This window comes from Pavona decussata, unplaced genomic scaffold (genome assembly GCF_977016875.1).
Source record: "Pavona decussata unplaced genomic scaffold, jaPavDecu1.1 SCAFFOLD_84, whole genome shotgun sequence".
Taxonomy (NCBI): Eukaryota; Metazoa; Cnidaria; class Anthozoa; order Scleractinia; family Agariciidae; genus Pavona; species Pavona decussata.
In genome coordinates, this window is record NW_028145502.1 from 4,172,911 (window position 1) to 4,200,838 (window position 27,928).

At 37.7% G+C, this 27,928-nt stretch overlaps 1 protein-coding gene and 1 pseudogene across 4 annotated transcripts; one reads left to right on the plus strand and one right to left on the minus strand.

The window, feature by feature from the left end:
- Positions 1–1,261: 1,261 nt before the first annotated feature.
- Positions 1,262–2,476, minus strand: LOC146475566 (uncharacterized; annotated as a pseudogene).
- A 2,907-nt stretch (positions 2,477–5,383) lies between these two features.
- Positions 5,384–27,076, plus strand: LOC146475567 (DNA-binding protein RFX2-like). 4 transcript variants are annotated; one of them, XM_085115972.1, is made up of 17 exons: positions 5,384–5,588; positions 6,025–6,360; positions 6,549–6,618; positions 10,291–10,507; positions 12,215–12,396; positions 13,122–13,235; positions 14,222–14,403; positions 15,160–15,218; positions 15,560–15,690; positions 16,358–16,512; positions 17,224–17,321; positions 17,791–17,940; positions 18,715–18,798; positions 21,404–21,528; positions 22,892–23,045; positions 24,151–24,232; positions 25,031–27,076. In XM_085115972.1, the coding sequence occupies exons 2-17, from the start codon at positions 6,033–6,035 to the stop codon at positions 25,129–25,131; spliced, it is 2,232 nt and encodes a 743-aa protein (XP_084972098.1). In that variant the 5' UTR covers positions 5,384–5,588; positions 6,025–6,032; the 3' UTR covers positions 25,132–27,076. The 4 variants fall into 4 exon arrangements, with proteins under 4 accessions (XP_084972098.1, XP_084972097.1, XP_084972099.1 ...); XM_085115971.1 differs by having other exon boundaries at positions 5,385–5,606; XM_085115973.1 differs by lacking the exon at positions 5,384–5,588 and adding an exon at positions 5,615–5,890.
- The last annotated feature ends 852 nt before the right edge of the window (positions 27,077–27,928 follow it).

A 27,928-nucleotide genomic window follows, 5' to 3' on the forward strand; every position in this document is an offset into this window, starting at 1 on the left:
TGAATTGCATTGCGCATTCTCACTGCGCATAAGTTTTCGGTCATTAGCGCGCGCACAAGTTGAAAACGTGATGCGGTTCCTTGATGCTAAGCTCAGCTAATTCTTAAGTTGTAATTTTCTCCTAAACGAGCATGATGACCCATCTTTTTTACCTCATTTTATCTAAGTTTTTCTAAGTTCTACTTCAACTATGTAATTTCTGTTACCACCAGACATGACAATAACTGATCAAATAGACTCATGTTTGAAAGCGAATATTGCGAGCAATTATGGGGTAACTTGAGTGGATCGTAACTCTTTCGCGGACACGGTAACCTATCTTTTTTATTGCATTTTTTCAAAATCAGATATAGTAGTAAATAATCAGAGAAAGTGTGGGAAAAATTTCATGACAATTTTTATTTCGCGGAAATCACTTTAAATAGGGGTCATGTGACCTATTTTTAGTATCACGATTGGAAAAAAAGGCAAATTGAACGTTTTTAAGTATACAAATAAGCTGGTTAAACATGAATAAAATCTATGTTAAAAAAGTTATCTAATGGATACTAAACGTTTCGATCTTGATGATTAGCGTCCGTTGGGGAGGAAAGATTGCGTGACGAGCCAAAAAAGCTTCTGCGAGGGAGACTACTTGATAAAAACCTTTTTTTCCCTAAATTTTATTCGTTAACATTCTTTGTTCATTTTTATAAACTTAACGCATCAACCACGGTTGACTTTCTTGGCATGCACGTCCTTCATAAACATCAAATTCAAATTGTTCAAAAAGTTCTTTAAAAATTTTGAATTATTGTTGTAAGCGGCCACAAAAACTGAAGTCCGTTACAAGTGCCATTTAGTAATACGCGGGAAAATGGTGCTGTCTTGTCAACAGTAATAATAATAAAAAATAATAATAAATAATAATAATAATAATAATAATAATTTTATTGAATAACAAATAATAAAATAAATTTTACAATCAACATGACTCTAAGCGTACTGTACAAGTATGATTGCATGCAATAAAATTCAATAACATAATTGAAATCAATTTTTGCACACTATTTATATCGTGAAATGGATAACAACTCAAGACATTCTCAGTTTACATTGCATTATCCAGCCTAAAAATACAACGCGATATTCTTCTTCTCTCCTCTGCTCTATTTCCTACTTCATTTCTCACTTTCAATAGTTTAAAAAGCGTCGATAGTAATAATAATAATAATAATAATAATAATAATAATAATAATAATAATAATAATAATAATCTTATCAATAAAGATTTGGTAATGCAGAGACATGCAAAAAATTAACGATAAAAACCGACGTTTCGGTGTCTTCATGACGCCATTGTCAAGGAGAAATAAAAAAAATTACAGAGTCTGCGGCAAGGTGTAACAATAAATTAGCATATAGTGTTTAAGGCTAATCAAGTAAATACTTTTGCGCGAATAGAGTCGTTTTGCACGTTCAGAGTGGGTTTTAGGTCTCTGATGAAAAGCATTTCGTTAACCAAACAATCGAACTTATTTCTACACTTTTTCAGAATGCTAAAACGCCTCAGTAGGTCTTTCGGGACTTCGCCATGCTGTTCGTGGTAGTGTTTATACACTGAAGATGCTTTCTGTTTTATGTCCATCCACACGTGTGTGTAAGTGTCCGCGCGTATAGCCTACATAACCCGCATCACAAAGGTCACATTGAAAATGATAAACGACGCGTTGTTGGTTGACGATCTGTGGCTTGGTTTCGCGCACTTTTAGATCTTGCTCAATTTTGCGGCTAACGAATACTGGCTGGACAGTTGTCTGCACCTTTATGCTGAGATCCTTAAGTTTTTTTTTAACATAATTTGCCGATTCCTGGTCTTTCAACGGTATGACTACACGAACAATGGCTCTTGGTTCTTTCGGCGTCTGTGGGGGCTGCTGGTAAACTATTCTTGAGTGTAGGAAGGTGTTAATGGTCGAATTTATCAAGCATTCAGGGTATTTAAGGTGTGCGAAAACGTTCTTTAGGCGATCACACTCTTCAGAGAAATAGGCCCAGGAGGAAGATAATCGGTGTGCGCGATCAAGCATTGTTGTCAGTAAGCTCCGTTTGTAGCGATTGTCTACATGGCTGTGATAGTGTAATAATAGACCTGTGTTTGTTGGTTTCACATAAACCTTGGTTTCAATCCGCGGTGCATGGTTGAGTAGCTCGGTGCCAAGGAAAGGTAGCTTGCCGTTCTTTTCCACCTCCATGGTGAATTTGACCGAAGTGTGGGCACTGTTGAGGGTATGCAGGAAAGTAGTTGCTGTTGCTAAATCAGGCATTACAGTGAGCGTATCATCGACATATCGACGGTAAAAGGATGGCAGTTTTCCTTGCCGCTCAAGGGTATCTTCGATGGATGACATGAAGACGTTAGCTAATAGGGGCCCGAGAGGGGACCCCATAGCAACGCCATCCGTCTGTTCGTAAAGAGCCCCGTCGAACTGAAGAAGTTGGCCTTATTGACTCTATTCGCGCAAAAGTATTTACTTAATTAGCCTTAAACACTATATGCTAATTTATTGTTACACCTTACCGCAGACTCTGTAATTTTTTTATTTCTCCTTGACAATGACGTCATGAAGACACCGAAACGTCGGTTTTTATCGTTAATTTTTGCATGTCTCTGAATACTACTACTACTACTACTACTACTACTACTACTACTACTACTACTACTACTACTACTACTACTACTACTACTACTACTACTACTACTACTAATAATAATAATAATAATAATAATAATAATAATAATGGAATATTTATACAGGATAACCCTTCAGTATACAGTACTGTTATCAACGGGGTCCTGTTGACTAAGAATTGAAAAGCTTACAAATAAGAATAACTAAAATATGTAAAAGCAAAATATGCACTAGAACAACAGTAAAAAGTTACAATAAAAGAAGTTAGAACTACAGTAAAAATTTACAGGTAACAATCGTCCAAGGCTTCCTATACTGACTCTAGAATTAATGTTTCTAAACTTAAAGACAATGAATTAAATATCGAGGCACCTAAAAAATAAAAACAACGGCGCCCAAAATCCAGTTTGACCTTGGGCAGCTTTGCTGGTTTCCCAATGTTTCTATTGTTTAAAGCGTTATGATTCAATCTTTGAAAATAAATGGAGAACATGCAGTTCCTTTAAGGCAGTCAAATACAAGACAGCACCGCTTTCTTTTGTAATTACTGAATCATCACAATAAATCATTAGAAAAAAGAAAGAACAAGAAATTGATATAAAAGTAGGGATGTAGTGTACATGACTATCAAATCCATCGTAACGAATAAGATGGTGACTGGTGCCGTGATTTACCTATAATTCTTAGCATACGAAAACCCTAAAAACGCTCATAGAACTAAACAAACAGAAAAGTTGTGGAAACTTCAAACCTAGCATTATCAGACTTATCAGCGAAACTTTGGAGGCTGTCCCCAGTATCGCAAGTTCAAGTGAAGTGGAATTTCTTCTGTTAAGAGAAGCAGAGACCGATACAACGTAGAAATACGTTTTAGAGCGTACTATATTGCCTTCTTCAGGTACAATGAGAATTTGCATTGGAACTTGCGCTTATATTACAAGTATTTGCGCAATAACGGAACTACGTAAAACTAAAGTGATTGACAGTATAAAAGATAGAGCAAATGAAATAATAATAACAAAAAAAAAAAAAAGAAAAAAAAGCTAGTAAATTTCTTCGCGAATATTCAGGCCATGTGGAAGAAGTGTGTTATGGCGACCAACAGGAATACCACTAAATCTTGATCATTTCATTACATGTTAGTTTCCGCGGCGTCAAATTTTTTTTTATAAAATATTTGAGATAGTACGCACGCCCTCATTGGTCGATAGGTGTGTTTAGATGAGAGTATGTAAACACGGTTGTGACGTCAAGCTTTCTGTGTCTCCCGGCACAATTTGAAAACATTTCAAAGTTTTCGCAAGACCCGCAAAGTAATTTCAAGTACAACTGTTATTAAAGGAAATAGTGAAAAATTTCCCAAAATTTTGATCGGGGTTTGCCTATCTCCTCCCCCCTGAACCCGAGGGGAAAAAAGCAAAAGAAAAAAGAACCACAGCGCTTTGCCTGCCTCGCTAGACGACCTCGTCGAGGGAGCTTAAGTGAAGACGACAAAATATTCAACAAATACGCAGTAATCGTTTTTTACGGTAATTTTTGCACCTGAGTACCACAATAAAATTCTCTAAAAGACATTCTTTATTCAAAAAATGTACACGAAAACGAACAAAAAATATATGCTACAGACAATAAATGTTTCAAATCAAACTTTGTACGGCCGGTTGCCGTGTTTTGGCTGTCAAATTTGTATAAAATGTATTTTCTCTGAGACTTTCTCAGCGTAATAATATACTGTTACAATTACTATTACCAGCAACAACTTCGAATTCACAGTCTGGATCCGCTGCTTCTGCTATGATTCCTAAACAGCAAAACTTCACATCTCAGGCTGTCACATCGGGCAAGTTCACGTAACTTTCAAGAGCGACCATGCAGTGACATTGATTTTCAGCTTAGATAAACTCCTCTTCTTGAAGTTCTTTCCTTACAGAATCGTATATTTTGAACATTTCTTCTAGTTTTCACTGAATATTCGGTATTTTTCTGTAAGATTTACGAGAATTCAAAGCTGAAATCGCCGTCATCCACACGGGGCTCGCTGACGCTTGCCACAAATTTTAACTTGATTTTGACTTTTATAACGCAAATTTTGATTGGTTCATGTGTTGTCAGCTGCGCGTTTTCATTGGCTAGTAGCAAATGTGATTGTCCAGAGCGTGTGCTGAGAACATCTATTTCAATCAAGAAATAAATAAACAAAATTTCCCTTCATTTGTCAAATTATATCTTTTAGAAATATTTTTTAAAAGCAATAGAGGACTTTTTTCCCGTGTTTACATAGCCTCATCTAAACACTCAGGGAGTTGGGAGAATTCTCGAAAGTTATGCAAACCCTCGACTACGTCTCGGGTTTGCATAACTGTCTCGAGTTCTCCCAACCCCCCTCGTGTTTAGATGAGGCTATGTAAACACGGAAAAAGTCCTATATTGCTTAAATGTTTAATTTTTCTGTGATTTTCTCGAGACTTTAAATTTAAATCGCGAACAGTCGCCCGGACGAGCACAAAAAAGTCGATTATTTATCACAAAGTTTAAAAATAATCAGCCCCATTTTTTACGTGAATTGTAAAAAGCCTTTCTTATTCGCCAAATTAAGCGGTCGAGAAAATTTCCATTTAGGTGAAAAGCAAAGTCTGCCGAGCCGCGCGAAAACAAAATAGAAAATTTTATTCCAGTTATTTTTTCCATATTGTTTCATCCGGGTACTTATATTCCAAAGAACAAAAGAATTTTAATTTCTTGAAGCCCTGCAGTTAGCTGGGGCCGCCCCCAAGAGGCGCAGGGAGCGAGTGGTTGTCGTGGCGAAGAAAAGCGGTTGCGACGTTCGTCTATGTTGTCAGCAACAACGATCTAAAAGTCTTCTCCAAGGCGACAGTGTAGTCAAGGTTACGAAGTCCTTCCCAGAATTTCCTTCGAGTAATTATTCCACAACTGGTAGGGTAGAGCTTGAAGTAGAAATTGCTGCGTTTTGTTGTGAATTTAGGGCTATTTTCGCTCGATGTTGCCACCATCGATTCTGTTGGTTCGGCCCGCGTTTTTCGCGTGTTGTTCCAGCATGTTCTTCGTCATGACGATGGAGAAATTTCCCGTTTTTAATCCTGTTTCAACCTAAAGATTATACTTCTATGACAGCCTGTTGTTGTTTAGTGTTAGTTTCTGTGCTAGCTTTCGATGGATTTTGCCTTGCACTAGATTTGAACTCGCATGCAGCTAATTGCGTAAGTGCTAAATATACATGTATGTAGTCGAAGCGATGTGTTCGTCCGCGCGCGATTGATCTTTGAAGTTCATGTTGACATGCATGTACATAAATACAAATACAGAAACCTTTTTTGTTCGATTTGATTCTTAGATCGCCGTATGGCGACCACTCAACCCCAGCAAAACTTTGTCGCGCAGAATTTCGATTCTGGCGAAGTGAAATCTCAGGCCGCTGCAACTAGCAATGTGGTTTCTACCCCACAAGACTTCTCTCAACAAGTTGCGAGTGCTGCCGGCGCGATCTCCCACGGAATCGTAGTGACTTCGCAAAATGTGTCCCCCTCGCCTCACCAAGCTAGTTTGCCGGTGAATACGGTAACTCTAACTGTCCAACCATCTCAGATTCAAGCTCCGCAAGCCACGATACAACCGCAGATTATCACGGCTAGTGTTATACCTGGCGACGATTTCCAGGCGAAGGATCAAGGTATATATTGAATCATGGAACTCATATGTTATTTTGGTCCGTAAAAAATGGACCTTTGTACGGTCGATTCCGCATTTAAATGTATCATCGTTAGCTTATATTGCTCTGGTGTTAAAAAACTCTAGAGCCGTTTTCAAAGATACAATAATATGTAGTGAATCATTGCTTTTATTTTTATTTCAATGTAGGTTTTCAAACCACAGAAGTACATTATGTTGAAGCCCCCTCTGAACATACCATTTTCCCGAACGGGACAACGTAAGTGTTCTTCCTGATGTTCAATTCCCTGAGTCTAAAACGCCTTTTATCACGATCAGAGCTGCATCTCCGTTCCTTTTTGATCGATGGCCAAACACTCTTTTGTTTGGATGTCGACACGTTTTGAACACCTGGTTCGATCAATAAGGAAACACATGCAAGCGATATAATGAATTGTCGAATTTCATTGTTTTTCGTTGTTCTTCAGACCAACTGTTTATGGTAAACGACAGTTCTAGCCATAAAATAAAACATTTGTTCTACTCTACGTAATTTTTTCGCCCCTTCGTTAGCCAAGTTCACCTGATACTCGGTGCAATTGGAAAATAACTAGATTATTATTCAAATTAGTATAACCGCGAATGTTAATTTATGATAATTAGTCACCATATATGGGAGTTCAATACTTATCCACAGGAGAAACAAAATACTGAATATTTATAGAAGAACTTAGATGTATTAGCACAAGAAAAGCTAACTTCAATAGGCGATATTTTGAAAAAAGTTTTAATCCAAAGAAAAAGTTTTAAAAAATACAGAAAGTTTTGAGACTTATGTGGAAGCTGTAGAGAAATTGAGCAAAAAATTTCAAGATTTATTTTGAACTTCTGCTGTGACAATCACCATAGAAATTTCTAGTACTCTTGGATATTGTTTTTCCCAACACGATGTTGGAACGACCTCTGCATTAATCAGTCATCTCGTCCATTGATTGAGCCATGTTTATTTATCAAAGTGCGATTAATATTCAGGATATAGCATTTTTACCAAGGTACCACACTTTTTTCCATGGTAACACTTGAAGCCTTTGTGAATGAATTGATTGGGAGAAGAATCAATTTTGTGAGCTTGGTTGACTTGGTGGATCAAAGTTACCAGAAAGGGGCTTTGATCTTTGTTCCTTTCATTTTATGGCCAGTCTGTCTCACATGATGCCAGTCTCAACATATGTGTGAGTTTTGAATGCATTTTCTTTCATTTCGTCTCCTTTACTAACCTGTTACACTCATGAATTGTGGCTAGTGATTTAAAACTGGTTAATATTTTATTTTCATCTGATATTGTTTGGGGGTTTTGCTGCTTCTTATGCGATTATTCTAACTCTTGACTTGATTCAGTTAATTCTTCATCCGAAAGGCTGGCCTCAGTCAAAGTTATTCAAGTCTTAGGATTTCATGTTTTGTTTGAAGTGGAGATATTTTGATTTCTGTATGTAAAGGAAACAGTGATGGAAAACAGCATGTTGTTCTTTGTCTAAATATATTTTGTAACAGTTGAGAATTCTTTCTCTTGCCTTAACTTAAATCTTGAGTCAGGTGCTAGCTCTAAACATGATCCTTTCTTTTGAGTCTGTGGATGAAATCCTAAAGTGTGACGATTCAAGTGTAAGATACTGAGCAGTATTAAATACCGTGATATGCTGTAGCAATGTATTTCAAACTCCTGAGTCCTGACGTCATAGTAGTGTTTTTCAGTGGTTAATGCCAGTGTTTTACAATGTGGTTTTATCTTTGGGCCTGTGGATGAAAGTGAACATGACACTTTTTACCAAAGCTGTTGATTACCACTGATTAAAATTAAATAGCTAGAATTGTAGAAAATTTGCCAAAGTTAATGCAAGTCCATAATTTCCAAAATGTTTGCGTCATTTAATAGGCCAAAACTCAAAGCAAGGAACCTTGATGCTTCTAAACTTAGGAAATTTCTTTGCACTGTGTATATCATGATTTGTTGTTGGTATTATGGTGATTCAAAATCTACCAACATGCTGAAGAAAATAATATCCATTAATTATCTGTTTCATTTTATTTTCACAGTGGCTTGAAATCAAAAATTAAAATGTTGCAAATATTAGATATAATTATAGCTCACTTAATTGCTGTGTCCTGCAGATCGGAAGTTTTGAAACGTTGATTTATCAGATGATTCGCAGTCGTGATTCAGTGAGTCTCTAGGCACTGCACCGAAAATCCAAAAATGAAAGTTTTAATACTAATTTGTTTTCAAATAAAAAATAATTTCATTTTTATTATACAAAAGAATGCACTTATCTCGACCCGCTGACTACAACAAAGGAAAACTTGCAACCAATTTCATTGTTCCTGTTCGTAGAATCGTCATGAGTGTAGATGGCCAGTAAAATCATGTTCGAAGAATTTGGGTCCCCACACGACAGTTAAATTCACTGTAGAATTTATCAGAGCAAAAATTTAATCATTTCGGAATCAGTGCTTTATTCAAAAAGATGAAATCACTTGTACACCTGCCAACTCTCAACGTTATGTGTGACTCATGCTTGTATATACAAGACATTGATCTTTTACATGCATGCTAATGTCTCTTTGCTGACTCACAACAGTCTTCTTACTTCCTTGGCTAAACAGCACGTAAAATTGATTCAGTGTGACCTAAAGAGTCCTAAAAATGACATAGTGCACCTGTAGATATATCGTGTTAGTATTCAACGCATTGCAGTAACACTACCAAAATGTGGTCATGGTGCAATGAATATTCATAGTCTGTGGTCAATAGATATCCGGTGTTATAATCCATCAAATATTTTCGCTCATGCGCGATTGGTCTAAACGCCTCACGTGACCGAATATACCTCAGCAAAAACTGGGGAATATCCGATGATATTCCCCAAGTGATATTCCCCAATTTCAAAAACTTCAAGGCGCGTCTTGTTTACAATTAAAATTAATGTCAAGATGGGGGAACGGTTTGCTTTTGTGACAGAAGGAGAGATAAACCTGCTGGTCGATAAAGCAGTATCAGAAAACAACATACGCTGTAAACGTTTTTGACAGTGAACTTTTCTTAAACGAAATGTTCAAATACTCAAGCTCATTGCTACATGTTGCGAAAAATATATGAAGGATAATAACCACAATAGCCCCCATTTGGCTTTAAAAATATGTTCAGAAATTTTGTTCTTGGACATTATCTGCTCATCGAAGCTCACAGTTTTCTTCGAGCTTTGCTCTCGGAAAACTGTTCGCTTCTCGGAACAGATAATGTCCGCAGACAAATATCTGAGCATATTTTTCGCGCCAAATGGAGGCTGTTGTTTATAAATATACGTAATTTTGTGTGTCGGGGCAAAAAATGGCAAAATAAAGTCTCTTGCGTTTCTGCAATAAAACTGTGCTTTGTTATTAATGACGCATTGTTGAATAATAAAATGATTATCCTGCACAATCTTGCGTAATTTCCCCCTGATTTTAACTAACTCGATCTGAGAACTTGTTGGCTAAGTAACAGGCGATATTGTGCGTAATTTCGCAGGATAATTGTTAATTAGATGTTTTGGTGTGAAATATTTCTGTATACTTTTATGAGTTGTGCTGAATTGCCCTTCAAAATACAACCAGCAAGTTACAATATACAGTGATAGTACACACCAAAACATCAAATAAGATATTTGTTATCCAACTTATTTTTTCCGATACTAAGGTACATGTGGTATAGAAAGCTACAACGAAAAACACAAACAAGATGAGCACTCGTCTTAGAAAACTAGTTATTTACAGTAAAAATAACCAACTGCATGAATATTGCACCATATTTGTACACGTTTTGCGCATTATTCAGACAGGTCAGTCATTTAACAGTCAGTAATAATCATATTAAAGTAACTTGTCTTGACTGTTCTTTTACTGTACCTTCCAGGGGCAATGCCTACCCCTACACCGATGCCACAATGTTTGCACAGCAAGCTACGGCTCCTTATCTGGATGCAGGACAACAACAGCAGAATTTCACAGCTGTAACGGCACCAGGTGCTGTTACAAGTGGACAGACATACCTACAGGTTACGCCAGCTGGAACAGCCATGCAGGCACAAAGACACCCAATAACACACACGACAAGGGCTTCCCCTGCTACAGTAAGTAAACTTAGGCTTGGGAAATCGCACTTTAAAGCGGTATCAATAAACAATATATCTTTTAGGGGTTAAAATTTGTGTAGAAGTAAGCTGGAGAAATTTTCACATCCTGGTAACAAAATGAGAAAGTGCACCAGGGCTCACGTTATCCCTCCGCTCTGACGAAAAGCTAAATGTAATGCTAGAAACTTCAGCACTTGAATCTCTTTATAGTGGTCAAATTACCTTATCTACTCTGTTGATATTAACAAAGTATTCATTTCCACTCCCCTGCAGACGCAGCACCGGAGTCTGTTAGAAACTGACCCCTTATCAGTACATCATAAATTCTTTAAAAAAACTGTCCCCTTTTGTGGTTGACAAATTATTTTTAAGAGGGTAATTCAGTTGTTGGTCAAACATTAATATAGTTTCCACTCCCCCATGCAGCACCACATTTTCTCTAAAAACTAACCCGTCATCACACCATATTAAACTGTTGCTACAGGGTCCGAAATTGCGCTTTCCTGGTCGCCAATGCGACTAAAAATTTTGCACTGGCGACCAGAATTTCACAACTGGTCGCCAGCAGGCGATTAACTATTTCATGCCACGATCATTAAACAAACAATAACTTGATTTTCAGTCAAATCGATAAAAATAAAACTCAAAGCCGCCCGCCAATTGGTCACTTACTTTTTACCTTTCCACTGCCTTTGAAGTATAAAACCGATTTTCCTGTAATTATAAATCTATCACAACATTTCACAGCTCAAGCAGTGCGAAGCTTCACCGCCTTTTTGTTTTCAACGAGAAATGCTGCATGGTTGTGGCCTGGTGCGAGCAATATGGCGATCTGTCGATCGTCTTGACAGAACGCGAAAGGAAAGATCGTTTTGAACATAGAGCAAAGAACCAAATGGCAGTTTTCAATCTGGTACATTTCTTCTCCAAAAGGTAGAGACAAGAGAAGGTATAAAGTTGACTTGAAACATTTGGCAGTCTTATGAAACTGCGTATATAGCCGGCATTCGATTCGTTCGTCGTTGTTTTTCAGTGGTAGGTGTATATATCGCCATTGCAGCCCCAAACGCGTTCTCTTCGTTCTGATTCTTAAAAGAAAAATTGGCGACCAGAATTTTCCATCTGGCAACCAAAAATTTTGGTTTGTGTTTCGCTGCAAAGGAAAAATTTTATTGACACTTTTTGGTGACCACATTTTTCCATGTGGCGACTGAAAAAAAAATTTCATTCGCCACTTGGCGCCTGCCTAAAAAAGTTAATTTCGGACCCTGTGCTACAACATTACCCTTTGGTTGTATGCTAAGGGGAATGCCGAGTTGTTCAAACACAGAATTTCATTACAGTGCGACTACTATTACCGGGGTCACTTAAAACTGGCCAATCAGATCACAGTATGATAAAAACAGTGAATAATTCTAAAATTTTTGGTTTTAACTGTTGTTTTCCATCTACTCGGGATTGGTTCAATCGGCTTTGATTGAAATTCGTTGTTCTTGTCCTGCAATCTGATTGGCCAGTTTTGTTTAAGTGACCCCAGTAACAGTAGCCGCACTGTAAGTTTGTGCAACCAATCCCCTTGTGTAAACTCTACGGGGGATTTGTCCCGAAGGATTAGTGTCAAGAAGAAGTGCGTTTGTGTGTGCAGGCCTGTAGGGCAAGAGTTCACACACACTCACTCACTGACATGTTGTGGTTTTTCTTAAGGTACAATGGTTGGTTGACAACTACGAGACAGCAGAAGGAGTAAGCTTACCACGCAGCACTCTGTATAATCACTACTTACAACACTGTCAGGCAAACAAGCTGGATGCTGTGAATGCTGCAAGCTTTGGAAAGCTGATCAGATCCGTTTTCATGGGTCTGAGAACACGGCGTCTTGGCACAAGGTGAGAATGAGTTTGTACTGAAATTTCTTTGTTGGTCCTTTTGATCTCGTTTCACTGACCAAAATATGTTTTTTCCTTACTTTTGTGGTTGTAAAAAGGATTGATTCCTTTGATTCATAATTCTTTTTATTTATTTTTTTTTGGAGCATCCACTCTTCAGCATGCTTGGCTGCTAATGATAACTTGGTGGTTTCTGTAGGGTTGTCCCTAGTTGGTTACTCAGAGTTAACCCTTTGATTCCCAAGAGTGGTCAATATGTAATTTCTTATTACAGTGTCAATGCATTATCAAGAAGACAGTCAATGAGAAATTATAAGGAAAATCATCAACTACTGCATATTGTCTGATGTAACACCAAATTCTCAGAACTAACATTAAAGGAATGTATGGTAGTCAGTAAGGAGAATTAACACCAAAAATACTGGGAGTGAAAGGATTAAAGCTGAGTGACGTCCCTGCAAATTATGGAACCAGTGACTTAAAATTTAATTATTGGTACTTTTACCTAGCCAGTCATAGTGAAGAAATGTATTAGGCAGTGCTGGCGAATGTTCTAAATCAAAGGTGGACATTGAGTACTTGACCTCTCTGCCTCTTGTAGTTCTTGCCTTGAGTTAGCCATTTTTTTCCATTTCTTTACCTTAATTCTCCTTCAAAACTTTCAGACCGCTTGGGTCTTGTTTGAAGAGTAATAATGTTGATTATTCACTGTTGTCATTTCACAGGGGTAACTCCAAGTATCATTATTATGGTATACGCATCAAGCCAAGCTCACCACTCAATGCACTGTCTGATGACTCCCAAGTGGCCATGAGACAATCACCATCCACTCAGAAAAGGTAATTTATTGTTAGCAAAATTAGTTGGTTTTTGAAGATTGTGTAGTTTCAGAAAATATCCACAGTCCCCCCATGGAAGGTTTTTGTTTTGCACCCCCATCCCCCCTCCACCCGGGAAATTCCAGTTTAGCTTCATACTTTGCTTCTAAAATTTTGGCTTCTAAGACCCCCCAGTTCCCATGTTAGAAAATATCCACACTCCCCCCATGGATGGTTTTTGTTTTGCACCCCCCTTCCCCCAGGAAAGTTCAGTTTAGCTTCATACTTTGCTTCTAAAATTTAATTTTGGCTTCTAAGACCCATCTCCCCCTAGGAATTTCCAATGACCTTCCATGGGGTGGGTATGGACTTTTTCTGGAACTGCACATTAGAGTTCACGTTAATGAAAGGCACAATAAGGGGGAGCATGGATGACGCAGTGGTGAAAGCACTCGTCTCCCACCAATGTGGTCCTGGGTTGGATTCCCGCACTCGGCGTCATGTGGGTTGAGTTTGTTGTTGGTTCTCATCCTTGCTCCGAGAGGTTTTTCTCCGGGTACTCCGGTTTTCCCCTCTCCTCAAAAACTAACACTAAATTCTAATTTGATCTGAAAACTGTCCCCGGTTAGTGCTCTGCAGAAATACATTGACACTTGAATAAGTGATATATTACTACGTCCGATGTAGAAAGAACGCACTCCTAATTGCGTTTGGAGTCAAGATTGTATGGGACAATCAACGGATCTTGGGTTGCATATCTGGCATCCCCCACAGATTTTACAGGGATGGATGATGTCATCATCAACTTGGCAAAGGAGAGAGAGAGCCTAGGATTGAGATTGTTGAGTCAAACTCCTAATCTTTAATTAATACTACTAAGTTATTATAACTGAACTTTGAATTGCAGAAATTAGGTTCTTGTAACATTTTGTCTGGTTTCTTGGCAATCATTCCTCACCATGTTTTTATCATTGTTACCGTTTGTAAACTAACCTCTGTTTTTACAGACTGAAGCCAGCTGCGAGGTTAGACTCGTCAGACGCTGAATCAGCATCACAGTCTCCAACAGTGTCAGCTGACCAGCAAGCACAGCAGTCTCAGATGCAGCAACATCAGCAGTATCTGGGTGATGTGACACAAGGGCTTCCAGAGTTTGAAGAGTTAGACCTCAAGGATATGCCTGTCCCAGGTTAATGTCACTTGTATTTCAAAACCTGAAAAGATGCGCATTTAACTACAAGAGGTCTTCAAATAAGTATCAAAAACAGGGCTTGAGACTAAGGGCGCTTTTTAATTAGTCAGAACTGGCAAGCCAGAACAGTCAGTTCGTAAACGGAATCTACCAATTTTAAGTATGAGGTTTAACATGCTTCCTCAAAATTGTGTGTAACAGTTTTGGAGTGATTATTTTTCAAGATTTTGCAGCACCATCCATTTAAAATGATGCATTCAATTTACAGACTATACGGTCTAGCTGCCCAGTTCTGGCAAATGGAAGGCACTCTTGACTTTTTAGCTCACTAGCTTAGTGGTTAGTAACAGGTCTGATTTTACTATCCAAAATGAACTTTTTATTCACGTGGCAGGAAGCAGGTTCTGTCACTTTTGTAACGGGAAAACCCAGAAAAATGAATCTTTTGTTTTCCTTTTTAGCGATTTCAACTTCTTGTTTTAATTAAAGGAGTGAAGTCTATGAAGTCTGCAAACAGTCTTTGTTTTAATTAGTTTGTTTTCTCTGTATTCTCATAAATGATTTTAATTTTTGTTTGACCTGGCAGTGCTTTACAATTTTTACCAGCCAAAATGGCTAGTGAAAGAGCAAAACTTACTAGCTGAAACTGAATTCTTTCTAGACTGTGGCTTTTTGGCTACAGTAGTCTCAAGCTCTGACAGTAGTGTTTAATTTGACGTCCAACTAAAATTAGTCTGTTTATGTTAATTGCAGAGGGGATCACAGACCATGATCTGGACACGTTTGTTGACATGTACAGGGAACATTGTGAGGTAGGCAGGCCAGGATTTAATCTGAGTTTTGGGATTTCCTTGGGGGGAGTTTCTTTTTTATCCCCGTTCCCCCCTCCCCCCCCCCCCCCCCTTAACTTAACCAATGACCACTTTCGAAATCTAGGGGAACAGCATTCACGGAGAACAGGTTTTAGTAAATATGGTTAACATAATATTATGTAGTATAGTATTGTAATTAAACTGAGTGTATATGTTTTTTCAGATATTAAATTTTTTATAAACCTGACTGAATCTACCGTCAATAAATCAAGATTACTTACTTACTTTTCTGCGTGATTGTATAAATCAATGTACTAATGTTTTGATGTTTTCCATTGTAGGCTTTCCTCGATGTTGTTGTCAATTTGCAGTTTACCTTGGTCGAGTCCTTGTGGCAGACGTTCTGGCGACACCCATCATCAGATAAATCTGGTTCTGGAGCAGAGGATGATGGTAATCAAAGAGATGGAGGGTAAGCTTGTTGCTTATTAATTACATAAAAAAAATATTGCGCAAATAACAAAAGCACGCCACGAGCAGATTCACTGAACGATGCAGAATGCGCGCCCTCACACAGCTGGAAAGCATCACATATCAGGCCCTGCAAAAACCCATATGTGATCCAGAACGCGCATGCCCGCCCAAATACCGCAGGACAGCATTGGCTCAAGTCTAACTTAGCCTAAATTACATTTAGCTGCATAAAAATTATCTAGCTTTAAAACAGGATAGTACGAAAGAGAAGGCTAGAGGAGGGAGATTTTGCGTTGCTGGCGCCCCCAACAATAACAGTTTTAAAAACAGTGGGAAAACGAATGGAGTTAGAATGCACCAATTTCCCTTGTAGTAAGAAATCATTGAACATAAACAAGACGATTGACCCCCAACACTACGTAACAAGAGGGAAGTTTGCAATAAACTCAACCCAGTGTCCGGCTCATTTTTTGGATCAAAAAAGTCCAACTTTCAGCACTTGTAAAATTCATCAATTTTCACGCTATACACTCAAACTTTGGAATCATGCTTTTCACACATTATATTAATTTTATTTATAACTGCACAACAATTTTCCTTCGTATGCACTTTAAAGGGTTAATGTGTTGTAATTAACATTCTTTTATTTTATTTTATGTTCTCAGTGATGATGGAGAATATGAAAGCAGACTTTCTCAGTCCAAACTAATGCAGTTGTGTGAATACGATCCAATCATCACATTTGTGAAAGCTTGCGATCACCTGCTCTATCAAACACTGGTGGAAATACTCATTCCTGATGTGCTGAGACCAATCCCAGGTATGATTTTAAAGCTGGTGACGCATGGTTCAACATTTATTGAGCATCAAATGTTGGAGCTCCTGTTCAACAGTGTGTCATGCAGTGTTGAATGTTGAAATAGACCGTGCAATATGTTGAACTTCTATCTCATTGTTGAATGGCACTAACCAATTGTTTTCCAGTCTCAAGCTGGTGACACATGTTGGTGTCACCTTTCCCATCACATGTGATATTACCCACGTGCAGCATTTTTGTTTTAGGCCGGAGGCTGGACGTAATGTCTTGTTTCTTGCCGTGTGTTGTCCAGTACTTACAATTTAGCCTTTGGTTCTGATGAGACCCTAATGAATAAACTAGTTTAGTGTTTTGAGAGTTTGAAACACAAAGTCACAAGACACTAGATTTATAGTATCTACTCTTCCAAGAAATGACCAGGCCCCGGTTGTTCAAAGAACAGAAATCCATCCAGCGGATAAAATGTATTGGTTGGAATAATTATATTTTAACTGCTGGATTGGGATTTATCCACTGGATAGAGATATCTGCTCTTTGAACAACCGGGTCCAGAGCTACATGTATAACTCAGGGCTAGAAAATGGCTTCTCTGGTCTCAGGAATGCTGAAAATAGCAATATTAGGTTTTTGCAGTTGACTACAGTGACTATGAATGTGTATGCTTTGTTGGCACAGACAGGTTAAGGAATCATTGGATGTTTTTTTCCTTTTCAGCTTCTCTGACGCAGGCTGTGCGTAATTTTGCCAAAGGTCTTGAGGGTTGGCTGATCAACAGCCTGGAGCAAATTCCAAAAAAGATGGCTGATGTTAAAGTGAGTGTCTCCATGGATATAGTGTCTCTCTCTACAAGCTCACAGTTTTTTATGGAAGAGTGTGTCAGTAAAATTAATGTGATGTTGTGTTAACGTTTCGCCCGTTACAAAAGAGAAAAACAAACAAATAGCAATGTTGTGATTCCAAACCACATTTTAAAGAAACTTTCACTGAAAACATAGGTAGCTCTTCTTAACCAGTTAACCTCTAATATCTCCCATGTTTTCCCCATACGTTTCTTATAAAAGTGCTTGGGAGAAGTTACTAAAATATCAAGAAAATTCACCTTGGGTGATCATATCCTTAATTCTCATGACCTTAGGTGTTGAATAAGTTTGTTATAACAAGGAGAAATTTGATACTAATCACTGTTAGAGCTTAAAGGGTTAAGTATTTCAATCTGTTGATGATATAAAGTTTTAGCTTATATCTGTTGTTTGTTAAAAATTGTTTATGCTCATTTGACAGGTGTCCACCTGTGGTGCATTCTCACAAACTCTCCGTCGTTACACATCTTTGAACCACTTGGCCCAAGCTGCACGTGCTGTGCTGCAGAATTCTTCTCAGATCAGTCAGATGCTTGCTGATCTTAATAGAGTGGACTTTGCCAATGTGCAGGTATGAACAGCATTCTTTAAGGCCCATTTAGATGGTTCAACTTTTGCTTACAACTATTTTGCTTAGAGCGTGCGCTGTTCACGTCATGCAAAAAATCGTACACAACTCTCGTCACTCAACATTACCTATACCTACCTATTTTTTTGTGACGTACACAACAGTCATAAGCAAGTTGTAGGTTTAATTTGCACAAAACAATAATTGTTTTGTGTTAGGCCTGTCGTAAGCTTGTTGCGTGCAACAAAGTCGTACCGTGTAAATCGCCCTTTAGAATCACCTAATCAGACTAAGGGATGATTATTTTGATGAATTATGAAAGTATAAGTGCAAGCACAAGATTGAAAGTGTAGCTCACAAGGGTCAAAACACTCTGTCATGCTTTTTGTTACAATTCTCAGGCATAGTTTACGTGCGTCTTTTTCTGATTGAGATACTTTATCTGGTGAGGCCTATTGTGTGCACACAAAACATAATTGTTGAAAATGCTCTGAAAACAGAGATAATGGTGATTTATCATTCATTTGATGTATGAACAGCAGAAACAAAATGAAAACAGACTGGGGTTTTTAAATGGTTATATACAATGTACATTAGACATCGTTGAAAGGAGTCACTTGAATGTGGCATTTTTAATTATTTAAGTTGTTTACTTTTGAACAAGGAAAGAAATCAAAAAGAAATGCACATCTTGAGGTGGAAAAATCACTGGCTGTCAGTTCATTTTGGGAGGGCAGCTCATTTAGCTGTGAACTGATGTGACTGTTTTGTTTATAGGAGCAAGCCTCATGGGTGTGTCAGTGTGATGACAATATGGTCTATCGGTTGGAGCAGGATTTTAAACTAACCCTGCAGCAACAGGTTTGATGTGGCAATAGTTCTTTTCTTCAGTTTTTTAAGGGGCTGTTATCCATAATTTCAGATCTAGAATCACTGTTAAGGGCAGTATTTTGTTGCAAGGTGTTTTGATGCATTTTGTTTTGTTTTGCTAATGCCCAAAAATTGTCATTAGGTACCCATAACTATTGCCAATCCCAAGACAGAAAAACCAGGCTAAGTTTTGTCATTGATAGTGGCTGGGTTTCTAAAAAACAGACTTCAAATAATTCTAACACCTTTCAAAGGGGCAATGTCACCTATGTGTGATGTTATTTTCCCGGCATATCCAATCGATGGAATCAATAATCGATGACAATCGATACCAATCGATATCAATTAATCGATTGATATTGATAATCGATGACCAATCAATGGCGAAGATTCATGTGGTTATCGATGGGTATCGATTATCAATACCAATAGATAGATAAATTGGTACCGATTGGTATTGATTGGTTGCAGATTGACGAAACCGGATTCAATGCATAAAAAACACAACTTTGTACGCAGTAATAAATTATAAACACATTTTAACGTTCTTTGCCCCGTCCACAGGATTCCTTTTTTTTTTTTTTGACAAATTAAAAGTTTGTTCCATGGGCCAATCTATAGACTTCAAAAAACGGAAAGTGGTTGCATCGTGCCTTCACAGAAAAATTCTGGTAACAGAAGTTGTACTTTTGCAAACAATGAAATTGCCAACAACAGCAGCATGAGTTGTTGCAAAATAATGAATAGGTGGTTTTCACCTCACACATCATCACGCAAGTGAAAAAATAAAATCCTCAACCATTCAATAGATAAAGTCAAGAAATTGATATGTTGTAGAAGAGTGATACATAAACAACGTGTGAAAGCCACAGGGCTGTGCGATATATCCTAATCGAGTTATTCGAGAAAATGTGCCATGGAAAATTACAGAGTTTAGTATGGGACGCCATGTTGGTGCCCCGTCTGATGGGCACCAACATGGCGGCCGGAAACCAGCAAAAACATCTGGAGGTTTCCTTGGCTATTTCAAAGCCTTTCTTCTCTCTGCTGAACTTTCACACATTGAAATTAACGCTTCTATTACATGCTAGCTGATCAGACCTAAAAAAAAACACGATGCGAATCGATGTTTTCATGTACGTGACATGTTTAGAGCAGCAATCCTTCTGTCACGCAATGCGCAAAAATCTAAAATTCAAACTGCTCTATTTTCAAAACAAAGAATGCTATCCTGCTGAAAACAAGCAAGCCGATGAAAATTGAGATTTTCTTATATATGATGAAGATAAAAACCCAAAATTGTGTTTAGTTATGAATTTCAGTTTTTTATGACGTCATGTGAAAACCAAGAATAAAGCAGCAATACCTAGCCTTATAATAACGAACACAAAGACTGATCACAAACATACAAACTAAAAAATCTATGAAGGCGCCAATTGTGTCTAAAAGAAATAAAATATGCGGCAAAAGATTTATAAGACGTTCCTTTTTTCATCCTAGTAGTAAGCGATGAGCCATTTTAGTTTTGGTGTTTGGTATATTCTGGGTCGGAATTTGTTTTACCAATTTCGTCCCCAGGGCTTCCTAAAATGGCGGATGATCGGACAAGTAGCGTGCGTGACGTCTGTTCAAGGTTGCTGAGCCAATCGATAGCAATCGATGAACGGTTTTTGTGTGGTTATCGATTGGTCATCGATTGGCCGATACCAATCAATACCAATTAACTAATTTTATCGATTGATATCGATTGATCGATTGAATTTCCAATCATCAGTTTCCATCGATTGGATACGCCGGGTACTTTGAATGGCTAAAAACCATATTTGTGTCAACAGAATTGTTAAAAATTAACAATGGTTCAGTTTTGTTAACAACACGCCTACTACTACACAGAATCTAGTTGACTAATTTCTGTAACATAATTATCTTTGGCAATGGATGGCCAAGATTGAAATGGATTTCAACAATTTGTTTTCAAGTTCTTCCAGTGAATTTTGGAGAAATCGCTAAAAAACTGATTATAGTTTGATCTTCCCAGGAAAAAATCACTTAATATTTTCCTCTCGGTACTCTAAGAGCAATGAAAATATTTTGATGTTTATAGCGAAAAGGTACCTTGTCAAATATTTTGAGCAGTTTTTACCAATAAACACAGAAATCTCCGTGACAGTGCCTCTTTAAAGGGGAAGTTTCATGGGGTTTTTGGTATCTTTAGTCAAAAATGATAAAATAAGACCTTCAATCAGCTGCCAAATAATTCTAGAATGAGGAGAGGAAAGAAATCAACTCAATTCTTAAAACGAACAACTTGTGATCTGTTCTAGCGCATTTTGGAAACAAAAATGCGAGAACTTGAAAAACATTAGCCTACATTTTTCAAGTTTCAATCCATTCCGACCTCCTCTGTCTCTGGCTAGAGGCAGTAATGGACAGTTTTATCGCACTGGGGTGATGATTTATAACAAACTTGACTGTTTCTGCTGACAGAGAAACATTTTTTGGGGTTTTGAAATGACAGCAAATTTGCGTGATACTTCCCCTTTAACTTTATCGATGTTGATCCAGGCTTGTCTCTGACTTGTTTTCTCTTTGTTAGAACTCTCTTGAGCAGTGGGCCAGCTGGTTGGAAGGTGTGGTGGATCAAGTTCTCAAGCAACACGTGGGCACTGAGGAGTTCCCTAAGGCCGCCAGACAGTTTCTCCTTAAGTGGTCGTTTTACAGGTATATTCAAAAAAACTTTAAAAAAAGGTTTTAACATCTGATGGTGTGTTCGATTGACCCTTTTCCAGAACAGGAATACATACAATGATGACAAGAAATCCGTGGTAAGAGGTTTTTGGAGTTACTGGAATACAACATGGCTCTTAAATTATCATGTATCACCAAACCCTTGGAGTACGTCTTCCCACATTTACCTAGAAAGAGAAATCTAACAGCTATTCCAATTAATATTCTTATTCAAGAATAGGGTCGATCAAATGCGACTTAAGGACAGTGCCTACTAATACCGAAGTATTTTTGTGCGGTTTATGACTATGCGGGAAAAGTAGATCTTAGCAAGGCTTACTGGAATCCAGAAAGAAAATTGCGGGTAACCATGCATTTTTCAGAGATAATTAAGCAATAATATCTCTAAAAAGCGCCAAAATATAAAGCAATGTATGGGATTTTTTCCTAAATTGAAGTTTAATTATCTCTGAAAAATGCATGGTTACCCCCAATTTTCTTTTGAGATACTAAAAGCATTTGGTAAGTTCTGCTTTCTCCGTATAGTTTTAAACCACGCAAAAATATCCCTGTATTAGTAAGCACCACCCATAGGAAACCCGAGTATCTCGAGATGCGCAGTAACAATAGTAGGCACCGTCCTTAAATGTACTGTAACGAATATGGATTAAGGCATGGCAAATGTAATTTATATAGTTAGCTGTCCCCCTTCATCAAACTCCTCCCTTAACTGAGCTCTAGATGTTTTAAAGTCCCCTCACCCCCACCTCCTCTACCAGTCCACTTGTCTCTATTATTTAACCTCAGTCTTCTAATGACATGCCTGGGCCAGATTCACAAAGCCTTTCTAAAGCCCTATTCACACCAACAAAACATGTTTTATTAAACCGGGTTTAACAAAATGAAAATTGGTAACAGAAAGCTAAACCATTGGCTTTGATATAGGATTCAAGTAAATGTTAACTTATGTTTTTATTTTTCCGCCAAATCTGTAGTCTACAAAAATCCGAAAGCAGCTTTTACGAAGGAAACAATTTTGAACTGTGTTTAACTAGTAAACAGCTTTTAAACTTGTTTAAGCCGTGGTTTGAATGGGGCATAAGTTTCTTTTGACATCATCCTATTGTTAGTCCAAGAATAGGCTTTTGTTAAGAAACAGTACTTAGGATACATTTTAACTTAGGAATGCTTTGTGAATCTAGTCCCTGGTACCTACAGTGTAATACCTGTTGACCCTCCATGAAACTGGGTTGATCCCCTGCAGCGTGGACCATTAGCCCTTTATATGTGTGAACTTTACCTCTAAAGAAAATAGGCTAGCTAATCCAGTTATGTGCTTTATGTTGCGTTGTCACAGCTCCATGATCATCCGTGACCTCACACTACGAAGTGCAGCCAGCTTTGGTTCATTCCACTTGATCAGACTTCTGTATGATGAGTACATGTTTTATTTGGTGGAGCACAAGGTCGCCAAAGCAATTGGTGCATCACCAATGGCTGTCATGGGAGAGGTGAGTAAAACAACCCAGTACATCATAGGATGTAAAAAAGATCTGGAATTCCCTTCCTGTTACAATCACTTCTCTGTCAAGTTTTCCCAACTTTAAGAAAAAAGAGTTTTAAGTAAAATAATTACTGAATTGGCAAAGCCGCACACTTGTAGTAGTATCTATGTAAGCACATTGTTACGTACGAGGTGGCCTCAACTATAAGCCTGTTGGTTGCTAGAGGTCACCTCACCATACATTAAACTGTGGATAAATTGTCAATATATTGGGAAAAAAAGGCAAATAAATGTCAATGTCAGGATTATGTGTAGGTCTTTCAAAGAGGATACACAAGAGTCAGTACCTGCCTACTTTCAAACTGAACATGACGAAATTCACTTCAAGTGTAATTTTCTGCCCAGCTACCCTCCTATAGGTGCCCCCTACTTCAAGACTTAATGAAACCCCTGTTTTATGGTGGCCAAATTACCCTATCAAGTTTGTTGATAAAACCAAATATTGTTTCCACTACCCCACCAGCAACAATGACAGTTTCTCTAGAGACTAACCCCTTATCATTATGTCATAGATTCTTTAAACCGTCCCCCGTTTTCTCCCTTTGCCATTATGGGTGCCAAGTTCTTTTTTAGTTGGTCATGCCTGTCTAGTTCATCTAGCCTCATTTTCATGCCTGTCTAGACCATCTGGCCTCATTTCCATGCTTGTCTAGTTCATCTATCCACATTTCCATGCCTGTCTAGTCCATCTAGCCTCATTTCCATGCCTGTCTAGTCCATCTAGCCTCATTTCCATGCTTATCTAGTTCATCTAGCCTCATTTTCATGCCTCTCTTGTCCATCAAGCCTCATTTCCATGCTTGTCTAGTTCATCTAGCCTCATTTCCATGCCTGTCTAGTTCATCTAGCCTTATTTCCATGCCTGTCAAGTCCATGAACCCTCAGCTCCATCTTTTCATGTTTATTGAGTCTGTTGCTCCTTAAAATTCTACAAAGTGATAAATTTGCCTTTGAGGTGAAATGTGCTGAATTATGCAGTAGGCATTGGTCTGTCAAAGTGTTTCAAGATGTTTTCTTTAACATTTCTGAGTTTGACTGTTTGTTGTTTTCAGTTTGTTGGTCTTGGTTCAGCCTTGTCCATGGGTCTGGATTCAATGGATAACAGCCTACTGGCAGAGCAACCTGACTTAACATGTAAGTTAATGACATACATCTCCCCCAAGCATACACCTCCCCTCCCCTCCCCTCCCCTCCCTCCCCCTTCAGCAGATAGTTTCCATAAAAGATACCAACCTGGACAAAGATGAAAGCTAATGGTAGCACATTCCGCAAGTTAAGGTGTAAAATTAATGCCTTCCCTTCACCGTCTTCCTTCCTAAATGGGCCCCCCATTTGTGTGGACATTACCCCCTAGCAGAAGCCTACCCAACCCCCAACCCCTTCCTGAATGCAAACGCCTTTATGGAGATGCCTTTCCTTGCAGACGCATTTCCTAAGAAGACACTTTCTTGCAAACTCATGGACATCGCCCCCTAGACATGCAATGCAGCGTTATGAATGTGTGTATACATCTGAGCCGAGTTGTTCAAAGCCCGCTTAAGCTAATCCTGGGTTAATGTGAACTTTGATTGAAGTATATTTACTAATCCGTAAGGATTCGTCCAAAAGATTTTTGTCCCTTAGTTTTGCCCTAGACTTTTCTTTTCCATTAGCTAAAAATGAGCCTTTAAAATCATTTTTAATGAGCAAGATAAAAACCTCAGTTCACTTTTAATCGTGGATTAGCGTTAATCGGCTTTTGAATAACCCGGCCCTGATGTTGAAGTACCTTTCCTAGATGTGACCTGAAATAGCGAGTATCCCCTTACAAGCCCTCATTATAAGCAAAGACTGACAAGAAGGCAACTTTACTAAGCTGTTTGATTTTCATTGTCAGGTCTTTCAGAACAGTAAAGATGGTGTATTAAAATTGAATTTCTCGTTTTCCTGCAGATGCTTCCCAGGTTGCTGCCTCTAGCACCTCCACAAGCAACACTCGGCCATCGGGGATTGGTTCTTCAGAGCCAGAAGCCAAGAGAGCCCGGACAAGTTGAGCTGCTGATTTTATCTTATACCTGTAAAATATGAACAGAAATATTTTATCCCAAAATCTTTTGATGGTATATTGTGAAGCTAAAAGAAGTTATTATAAAAGTAATAAGAAGAAACCGTGTTTCTTTACTCAAGTTTAGCTATTCAGAGCTACATTAACCATTTAATCTGGGAAGATGATGACCCCAGTTGTAATTTATGTTGTTATGACAAATGTTGTCTTCTAGGTTTTGTTAGTGTTTACAGACTGCAGTGAAATATGCTTTACTGTTGCCACTTGAAAAGTTTATCCTTTAATTAACCCTTTAAGCCCTAACAGTGATCAGCATCAAATTTCTCTTTGTAATATCATACTTCTTCAACCCCTGAGGTCATGAGAATTAAGAATACGATCACCCAAAATGAATTTTCTTGGTATTTTACTAGCTTCTCCCCAGTACTTTTATAAGAAAATTATGAGGACAAGATAGGAGAATTTGTTCTTTGATATTAGGGGTTAAAGGGTTAACAAATATTTGCTGAAACGTAAATGTTCAACAATATTGAGACTGAGGCAGATCACTTTTTTGCTATAATTAATTAACCAGTTTAATATTGAACAACAAATCGAACTAACCCAAAAATGTGAATTGTGTTCTTATTATCCATCATAACCTCCTTAAATTGTCAGCAAAAATGGATCAAAGTAATGTAAACCCTTTTTTTCAAGTGGCAAAAGTATACATATTTCATTCCAATACTGTAATAGGAAAACTGAACGGTTACTTTCTCATCCTTCTAGAACTTAAAGAAAAATTTGCAGAACTTGTGTTCCTTTTTGGAAGGAATGTCAAATTCTACAGGCAAATTAAACGTATGTTAAATTCCCATGCATTTGTGACATAAGCCTAGGCAAATGAGACAATTCAGTCTTTCAACAAATCAGCAATCAATGTTTTGGAAACAATCATTTTATGTTGAAAGACACTGATTTAGAATTTTGAAAAACATAGTTTCCTTTCAGAATTTGGATAAAAATTGATTGCCAGTTTGTAAGAATTCAAAAAGCTATTTTTACCAATACAAAACGTAGATGCATTTTGCGTAGAAGCAATTTGCAATTTTTTAGTCGACATTTTGAAGCAATCTAGTAAACGCTATCTTTGTTAAAATGAAATTCAATGGAAAGTTTTAAGGGCAAAAGACATTAAACAATTCAAAGCCATTCATATCAAACATTAACTTAGTCATGATATTTAAACATTAGAAGATTCGTATGTTGTCTAGTTACAGAAAGACTTTCCTTGAAGCTGATATAACCGAACTGCTCTTTTTCTTTATTTGTTTGTTTTTCTGCATTTCAGGTTTCCTTCATGGGAACTGTCAGTATTAATAGAGCGGTTTTCAGTTGAGTAGGAAAATCAAATTCAAACTTATTATTCTGGCCAATCACAGCAGATTAGAGCGCAACGAACCAATCAGAATTCGACACAAATACATGTAACCGGTGCTAAGCGCGGGAAAACGCGTGCGACCAAGTCACGATTGGTTTTTGCTTCTCGTTGACTGAGAAAGTGGCGCGAGTTTTTTAAGCCAATCACAGAGCAGAGTACATCAAACTAAAGCAAACGCGAATAGAATGTACTTTTGTAACTTAATGAAAAACTGCGCCAGAAATGCTGTCTTAAGCAACGTAGAACTATTTCAGTAGCTATGTAAATAGCTTACTCTTTCCCATAAAGGAATTTCACCTCTGGCTGTTTTTCGTTGCAGTGCAATGCCTATTTGTTTATTGGGTATAAAATAATTTTAATTTAAACGTATATTCTAAATTTGTATTGCTAATGTACAGGGTGTCACACGACATATACCTTCCAACTAAATATTAAGTTATGTTCCCTCTGGTAATATCAATGTTTCATTACAACGGTTTTTCCAGCATTGATTAAATCAATTTTAAAAGTAAAATACTGTGACAGTGTTCTTATTGTTAGTTATTTTAAATCTTACTCAGCAATATGATATTACACACATGGCCATTCCAACAAATGGGGCATCCTGTAATTTTTCACAGGACAATATCGTGAAAACGGAATTAGCTTCACATGGTTTTGCGCACCGAAAACTCACCTCTTAATATTTAATCAGTAGAAATATTATAAGTTAATGAGCAAAATTGAGGTACTTTCTCAAAAGTTCCAACAGGCTCATTAAGCAATTTCTCTTGTACAAACGCGAAAAAGTCGCCTATGATTATTCAAACAATAGCAATAGATTAATCACAACATGTGAGGTACCTTGGAAAAATTTTAGCCGGCCTGGTTTAAGCTCGTCAACCGATTTCCATCGTTTCAATATTCACGCGTCAATTTCTCGGAGAAAAATTCCCATAGAGATTAGTCAATAAGTTCAAAATGGACCTCTTCGATTTTCGAAAATCGGGCTCCCTTTTGCTCATTAACAAATTTCTATTATTTCAGTATTCATAGGCGATTTTCTCCCTTCACAATATATTCACGCTTTGATAGTCTATTGAACGCGCGTAAATTGGTACGGAAAATCCTCTTTTTGACAGAGAAATTCACCTCTGAATAATGAAACAATAGAAATTGGTTAATGAGTTGAACCGGGACTCCTTCGATTATTGAAATTCGAGCTGACTTTTGCTCATTAAAAAATTTCTATTATCTCTATATTCATTTGCGATTTTCTCCGCTTCTACAAAAGCTCCAATCTTCAAAATTTCGCCATTTTTGACTAAAAACCCTGGACTAACCCCTTAGAAAAAAGTCGATTTTTGGACGAAATACAAATATTCTT